The sequence below is a fragment of the Sinocyclocheilus grahami genome, unplaced genomic scaffold (assembly GCF_001515645.1).
Source record: "Sinocyclocheilus grahami isolate Dianchi unplaced genomic scaffold, SAMN03320097.WGS_v1.1 scaffold164.1, whole genome shotgun sequence".
Classification (NCBI taxonomy): Eukaryota; Metazoa; Chordata; class Actinopteri; order Cypriniformes; family Cyprinidae; genus Sinocyclocheilus; species Sinocyclocheilus grahami.
In genome coordinates this window covers 1,155,002-1,163,685 of record NW_015505343.1, presented here as the reverse complement: position 1 = coordinate 1,163,685, position 8,684 = coordinate 1,155,002, and the positions used below count along the sequence as shown (strand labels likewise).

The 8,684-nt window shown below is 37.9% G+C and overlaps 1 protein-coding gene across 1 annotated transcript in view; it reads left to right on the top strand.

The window, feature by feature from the left end:
- The window catches only part of LOC107593121 (coagulation factor XIII A chain-like), a 33,782-nt gene that overhangs the window by 11,626 nt on the left and 13,472 nt on the right, over nt 1–8,684 (top strand). The window contains exons 3-5 of the mRNA XM_016282717.1: nt 5,239–5,490; nt 5,614–5,732; nt 5,844–5,951. Of these exons, the coding sequence (XP_016138203.1) occupies nt 5,239–5,490; nt 5,614–5,732; nt 5,844–5,951 (479 nt within the window). The remainder of the gene's footprint in view (nt 1–5,238; nt 5,491–5,613; nt 5,733–5,843; nt 5,952–8,684) is intronic.

Below are 8,684 nucleotides of genomic sequence, written 5' to 3'. Positions count from 1 at the left end.
ACACACACACACACACACACACTCACACTCACTCACTCACACAAATCATATTGGCTGTCATGTATGTTTTGTTGACCTTGGTTATTTGGTACACTCTTAAAAATAAAGGTGCTTCACGATGCCATAGAAGAACCTTTTTGTCTAAATGGTTCCATAAAGAACCTTTAACATCTGAAGAACCTTTCTGTTTCACAAAAGCTTCTTTGGGGTGAAAGAAGGTTCTTCAGATTATAAAAAGGTAAGAAAGAGATGGTTCTTTAAACAACCTTTGACTGAATGCTTCTTTGTGGAACCAAAAATTGTTTTTTATGGCATCGCTTGAAGAACCTTTTGAAGCACCTTTATTTTTAAGAGTGTATTTGATTTGTCACCAGTAAATTGTATATCTGTTTGCATAAAAAAAAAAAACATGGATATTCTAATAATAAATCAGCATATTAGAATGAAAATAAATAAACAAATAGAATAGAATAGAGCTAATGTTAGGGCGTCAAGTTATTATTTTTATAATAAATGAAAAGAAAACAAGCAGATAGAATAGAAATAAGAATAGACAGAGTTAGTGTTAGGGGGTCATGTTATTTTTTAATAAATAAAAAGAAAGGTAGATAGAATAGAGATTGCTAGTGTTAGAGGGTAAAGTTTTTTAAAATAATAAAAAAAAACAAGTAGATAGAATAAAAATACAACAGAGAGTGCAAGTGTTAGAGGGTCAAGTGTAGATGGAAGAGATTAGCTGTTTCTTTAGCTGTTTCTTGAATATGCCTAAAGACTCAGCTGCTTGGATTAAGTTGGGCAGGTCATTCCACCAGCAGGGAACAGTTTAGGTAAAAGTCTGTGAAAGTGATTTGTGCCTTTTTGGGATGGCATAATGTGCCGTTCACCTGCAGAATTCAAGCTTCTGGAGGACAGATAAGTCTAAAAGTAGTGCATTTAGGTAAAGGGGAAAACCCCAATTTCTTTCCATCCAATTTTAAGAAAATGTAGCTATGTTACTAGGTGGTAATATCGTATGAATTGGCACAATGTGATTTGTATGGAAAGGTATGAAAAGGTGTGCTCTGATTGGCCAGCTATCCAGTGCGTTGTGATTGGCTGAATACCTCAAGCGTGTGACGGAAATGTTACGTCCCTTAACATATTGTGATGCCCTGTCAGGCCGGAGTGACGAGACCAAAACAATAAAACCCATTATAAACTAAGCATTTCTTGCATCCAGTGGGGACATAATTACGGATTATAATGACTTGTACTGTCTTTTTATGCGTTGCGTTGCATCGCGCCACATAAACATAAAACCATGTCTGCATTTGTGATCAGAGAAACGACAAACTACAAGCGCTACTCTACACTGCTCAAAACTCGCGTTTGAATCGTCAGTGGCAAATTCTTTAAATATGAAAATGTACTTACAGTCCGTGAGTCAGAACAGCCGGCATTGTAGTCTACTCTCTCAGGATCAGGAGACAGTCCTCCATAAAATGTGCTGCACACATCTGAATATTTGGGTTGAAGTGTTCTGGAACAGTGTTGTAAATACAACTTAACCACTGATTTCTTGTCGTGTCCTCTTTTGGAAGACCTAACAAAGTAGTTTAACTTTCGCAACGAAACACACAGCGTCTTCACAACATGGCGGCGGCGGTGGCAGCAACATATGCAAATCTTCCCACATCGTGACGTAGACATGTGGGGGCGTGTTCAAACGAGGCATTTTAGGAGAGAAAACCTGAAATCGCATCATATGACCCCTTTAAGATTTTTTCCACGTTGAGTCTAGTAAGCTGCTTACTCAGATAGCATCATATCACAATCTTGTTTCACCGTCTTTTACAACGTAAAAATTTCAACACTGATTTAGAAGTATTTTGTTAACTTTTTAACAACTGTTCAGCATTTAATGTTGTTCATTGTTGAAGGTCAGTCACATGTTTGCTTGGTTGTCAAGGCTGATAATCTATCTTATACATCCAAAATGCAGAAAGCCTGATGTCTAAAGCACTGGAGAAACACTAGTATGGTACTATGGTAGGGTGGAGGGATGGCAGAGAGCGCATGTGCTTATCCTTGAAGGGATAGTTAACCCCAAAATGAAAAATCTGTCATCATTTAGTCACCCTCATGTTACTCCAAACCTGTATGAATTTCTTTCTTTCTTTCTTTCTTTCTTTTTTCTTCTTCTGCAGAACATAGCATTTTATGGAATTCTGGTAACCAAACAGTTTTGGTGAACATTGACTTTCGTTGTATGGACAAAAACACTGAAACATCTCTTAAATTATCTTTTAAAAGAAGAAAGTACGTCATACAGGTTACTAAATAAAGACTGTAAATGATGACATTTTGGGTGTCCTATCCTTTAACTCTTTCCCTGACAGTTTTTTTTAGTTGCCACTTGAATGTGGACAAGTTTTATTTAAAAAAAGTAACATTTTGAAGAAAATGACGCTTTTGTCAAAGATTACTTCTGGATCGGATTCAGAAAACCATCAACACCCCCAAAGCTTCACAGTCCTAAATCACTTCCTGACTCATAATTTCATTTGGTAGCATCAGGCAGTTTTGATTAATGTTTGATGGTCGCATTATTTTACATATGCGATCACTTATTTCTGCTTCTTCTTCGCCGTGTTTGGATCCAGACATTCAGTACTCTATCAGAAGATGTGTAATATTGCCTCCTACCGTATAACAGAAGACATGGAAAGCTGGAAAGTTTCATCAATGGCAGGGAAAGAGTTGAGAAAAGAGAGTATGGTGACCAATAAAGTTGTCAAGTTAGTACTGAACCTGACAAAAGCTGTGGAGGAGCCCACACAGCAGAGGAGGAGGAAAATAATTACAACAAGCAATGCATAGGCCTGAATGAACAGACATAAAGACATGGAATTACATGGACTTACATCTTATGCAAATCTTCCCACATCGTGACGTAGACATGTGGGGGCGTGTTCAAACGAGGCATTTTAGGAGAGAAAACCTGAAATCGCATCATATGACCCCTTTAAGATTTTTTCCACGTTGAGTCTAGTAAGCTGCTTACTCAGATAGCATCATATCACAATCTTGTTTCACCGTCTTTTACAACGTAAAAATTTCAACACTGATTTAGAAGTATTTTGTTAACTTTTTAACAACTGTTCAGCATTTAATGTTGTTCATTGTTGAAGGTCAGTCACATGTTTGCTTGGTTGTCAAGGCTGATAATCTATCTTATACATCCAAAATGCAGAAAGCCTGATGTCTAAAGCACTGGAGAAACACTAGTATGGTACTATGGTAGGGTGGAGGGATGGCAGAGAGCGCATGTGCTTATCCTTGAAGGGATAGTTAACCCCAAAATGAAAAATCTGTCATCATTTAGTCACCCTCATGTTACTCCAAACCTGTATGAATTTCTTTCTTTCTTTCTTTCTTTCTTTTTTCTTCTTCTGCAGAACATAGCATTTTATGGAATTCTGGTAACCAAACAGTTTTGGTGAACATTGACTTTCGTTGTATGGACAAAAACACTGAAACATCTCTTAAATTATTATATATATATATATATATATATATATATATATATATATATATATGCTCAAGGGGAGCATGAACTGACCGACAACAGAGCTATTAATGGACTGGAAATAACTCTCAGACAAACAATGAAAGTGAGAAAAGATCTGCCCGTCTTCATTAGAGACAAACCAGAGCGTAGTGCCATTCTGCAGTTAGGTCAGCTGAATAATTGAAGTGATGTTCCCTCGGCTGTCGCAGCACCATTTAATTCAGTCTCGATGTCAGCTTCGTGTTCATCATTGCTGACTCAGCTGCTGTCATGTGGGAAGATTTCCTCTTGAGGTTTGGGCCCTTGTTACTGGAGCCGATCCCGAAAGCACCATTTTTCTTTTTTTTTCTTTTTGAAGTGACCCAAGGCAGCTCGCCCAAACATATCTAAGCATATATTTAACATTTATATTTAGTCATTTAGCAGATGTTTTTATCCAAAGCGACTTACAAATGAGAACAATGGAAGCAATCAAAATCAACAAAAGAGCAATGATATGCAAGTGCTATAACAAGTCTCGGTTAGCTTAATGCAGTACACGTAGCAAGGTTTTTTATTTTATTATATAATAAATAAAAAGAAAACAGATAGAATAGAAAAAGAATAGAGCAAGTAGTGTTAGAGGCCTTTTTTTTGCTTTTTGTTAATTGTATAATAAATAAAAAGAAAACAAATAGATAGAATACAAAAAGAATAGAGAACCAAGTGTTAGTTAGTTAGTTTGTTTTTTATAAAGAAAGCAAGCAGTTAGTAAATTAATAGAGTGCAAGTCTAAAAAGGGCAAGTTTTTTTAAAGAATAGAAATAGAATAGAGAGTGCTAGAGTTAGAGGGTCAAATAAAGATGGAAGAGATGTGTTTTTAGCTGTTTCTTGAAGATGACTCAGCTGCTGGGATTGAGTTGGGCAGGTCATTCCACCAGGAGGGAACAGTTAATGTAAAATTCAATGAAAGTGATTTTGTGCCTCTTTTGGATGAACAATAAAGCGATGTTCACTTGCAGAACGCAAGCTTCTAGAGGCACATAAATCTGAAGAAATGAATTAAGGTAAAGGGGTGCAGAGCCAGTGGTGGTTTTGTAGGCAAACATTAATGCCTTGAACTTTATGCGAGCAACTATTGGTAGCCAGTGCATAGAGGTGTGGCATCCGTTCTTTTCGCCTCATTAAAAATTAATCTTGCTGCCACATTCTGTATTAATTGTAAAGGTGCACTCTAAAAAATGCTGGGTTGTTTCAACCCAACTTTGGGTCAAATATGGACTAACCCAAATTTTGGGTTGAAAATTTAATGTAAAAAATTAACCCAACGGTTGGGTTGAAACAGCCCAGCATTTTTTTGAGTATATGATAGAAGTGGCTGGAAGACCTGCCAAGAGAGCATTGCAATAGCCCAGCCTGGACAGAACAAGAGCTTGAACAAGGAGTTGTGAAGCATGTTCTGAAAGAAAGGGCCTGATCTTCCTGATGTTGAATAAAGCAAATCTGCAGGACCAGGTAGTTTTAGCAATGTGGTCTGAGAAAGTCAGCATATTTTGATAGATATTTTCAATGTTGCTTTGGACGCCACTGGCTATAATTGTATGAGCAAAAAAATTCTTCAGCTGCTTCAGACATTCTTAAACTTTTTCTTAAAAATTATGACAGAATTTTCTAATGCCTTCAAACCTGGCATATATCTGTCCTCACAGGCAGTTCACCTGATGAAAATAGGGGCACCTACATCGCTGTGTTCATCGGAAAAGAGAAACGTGATGGGCGCTGGAATGGTCGCGTGATTGGCACGCAAGGTAATGATGTGACAGTGGGCATAACACCTGACGCCAGCTGCATCATTGGCCGCTTCCGCACCTTTGTAACAGTAGTGACTGATTTTGGAAAACAGCGCACTCAGAGGAACCCCGACACTGATTTCTATGTGCTGTTCAATCCTTGGGACCCTGGTGAGTACAAGTATAACACTTTGTTTTGTGTACCGACATCACTTGTATGGATGGCAACAAACCCTAAGATTTTATGCATGTATCATAATGCATGTATCTCATATATGTTGGCACACAACACAGCGGATCTGGTGTATGTGTCCAGAGATACCGACAGACAGGAGTATGTGTTGAATGATGTGGGGATCATCTACAATGGAGAATTCAACAACATAACCTCCCGTTCATGGAACTACGGCCAGGTCGGCAGTTTTCTGGAGATGTTTCTTCACGAAGAAAACAAATGTTCTAACTCTTATGGTGGACTATTCAACCTGATACCTTCATTTAACATTTTATATGGTTTCCTGTAGTTTGAAGAGGGGGTTCTGGATGCCTGTCTTTTGGTTCTGGATGCTGGGAAAGTACCTCTGCTGTACCGTGGAAATGCCATTGAATTAGTTCGGCTGGGATCAGCCCTGGTATGATTTAATATGTTGTTGTATGAATATCATTAGCATTCTTTTTTTTATCAACACTTGAACGTGGGCAAGTTTCATAAAAAAAAGCAACATTTTGAACAAAATTACATTTTTGTCAAAGACTACCTCCAGATCGGATTCAGATCGTTGATCAAATACTTTGATCGTAGATCGCTTCCAGAGGTGTAAATACCATACCTGAAAACCATACTTGAGTAAAAGTACAGATACCTTACGGTGACAGTGACTCAATTACAAGTTACAAGTCACCAATTCCAATACGACTTGTGTAAAAGTCTTAGAGTATCTGATTTTAACAGTACTCAACAGATGCACTGTTCCTCAACACCTAATGCCGAGTTCACACTGCATGATTTTCAAAGTCATCGGATCACCTTTGTTTTCACACTGTACGACTATCTGGGCTAGCATTCAGTTGCTGCTGCGTTTAAATTGCATGATGGATACCAAAGTTTTGTGCATTTTATAATGAGCTTATTTCTTATACAAAAAGAAAAATGCAATAGCCTAAATTTTTTGTCCTTTACAGAAGAATATGAGATGTTCACTTGCAGAACGCAAGCTTCTAGAGGCACATAAATCTGAAGAAATGAATTAAGGTAAAGGGGTGCAGAGCCAGTGGTGGTTTTGTAGGCAAACATTAATGCCTTGAACTTTATGCGAGCAACTATTGGTAGCCAGTGCATAGAGGTGTGGCATCCGTTCTTTTCGCCTCATTAAAAATTAATCTTGCTGCCACATTCTGTATTAATTGTAAAGGTGCACTCTAAAAAATGCTGGGTTGTTTCAACCCAACTTTGGGTCAAATATGGACTAACCCAAATTTTGGGTTGAAAATTTAATGTAAAAAATTAACCCAACGGTTGGGTTGAAACAGCCCAGCATTTTTTTGAGTATATGATAGAAGTGGCTGGAAGACCTGCCAAGAGAGCATTGCAATAGCCCAGCCTGGACAGAACAAGAGCTTGAACAAGGAGTTGTGAAGCATGTTCCGAAAGAAAGGGCCTGATCTTCCTGATGTTGAATAAAGCAAATCTGCAGGACCAGGTAGTTTTAGCAATGTGGTCTGAGAAAGTCAGCATATTTTGATAGATATTTTCAATGTTGCTTTGGACGCCACTGGCTATAATTGTATGAGCAAAAAAATTCTTCAGCTGCTTCAGACATTCTTAAACTTTTTCTTAAAAATTATGACAGAATTTTCTAATGCCTTCAAACCTGGCATATATCTGTCCTCACAGGCAGTTCACCTGATGAAAATAGGGGCACCTACATCGCTGTGTTCATCGGAAAAGAGAAACGTGATGGGCGCTGGAATGGTCGCGTGATTGGCACGCAAGGTAATGATGTGACAGTGGGCATAACACCTGACGCCAGCTGCATCATTGGCCGCTTCCGCACCTTTGTAACAGTAGTGACTGATTTTGGAAAACAGCGCACTCAGAGGAACCCCGACACTGATTTCTATGTGCTGTTCAATCCTTGGGACCCTGGTGAGTACAAGTATAACACTTTGTTTTGTGTACCGACATCACTTGTATGGATGGCAACAAACCCTAAGATTTTATGCATGTATCATAATGCATGTATCTCATATATGTTGGCACACAACACAGCGGATCTGGTGTATGTGTCCAGAGATACCGACAGACAGGAGTATGTGTTGAATGATGTGGGGATCATCTACAATGGAGAATTCAACAACATAACCTCCCGTTCATGGAACTACGGCCAGGTCGGCAGTTTTCTGGAGATGTTTCTTCACGAAGAAAACAAATGTTCTAACTCTTATGGTGGACTATTCAACCTGATACCTTCATTTAACATTTTATATGGTTTCCTGTAGTTTGAAGAGGGGGTTCTGGATGCCTGTCTTTTGGTTCTGGATGCTGGGAAAGTACCTCTGCTGTACCGTGGAAATGCCATTGAATTAGTTCGGCTGGGATCAGCCCTGGTATGATTTAATACTTTGTTGTATGAATATCTGAACATGCAATATGTCAAAAGAAAGAACGTAGCCTCTGCGTTTAAACAAAAAACTAAACAAATAGTTGTATTCTAGCTTCATGCATTCCTGGGCAAGTTTAATTAAAAAAAGCAACATTTTGAAAAAAAAAAACTGAGAAAGTCAAATTTTTCTCAAAGACTACGTCCAGATCGGATCCAGATCGATGATCAAAACATAGAAGAAGTAGATCGCTAAAGAGTACCCGAAAACCATACTTGAGTAAAAGTACAGATACCTTACGGTGACAGTGACTCAATTACAAGTTACAAGTCACCAATTCCAATACGACTTGTGTAAAAGTCTTAGAGTATCTGATTTTAACAGTACTCAACAGATGCACTGTTCCTCAACACCTAATGCCGAGTTCACACTGCATGATTTTCAAAGTCATCGGATCACCTTTGTTTTCACACTGTACGACTATCTGGGCTAGCATTCAGTTGCTGCTGCGTTTAAATTGCATGATGGATACCAAAGTTTTGTGCATTTTATAATGAGCTTATTTCTTATACAAAAAGAAAAATGCAATAGCCTAAATTTTTTGTCCTTTACAGAAGAATATGATTTACAGGAAAAACCCTAGCCCCCTTTTATGTTTAATTGTATTATTTTATTTTATTATACTGTATATATATATATATATATATATATATATATATATATATATATATATATATATATATTTTTGCTCTCACACACATATG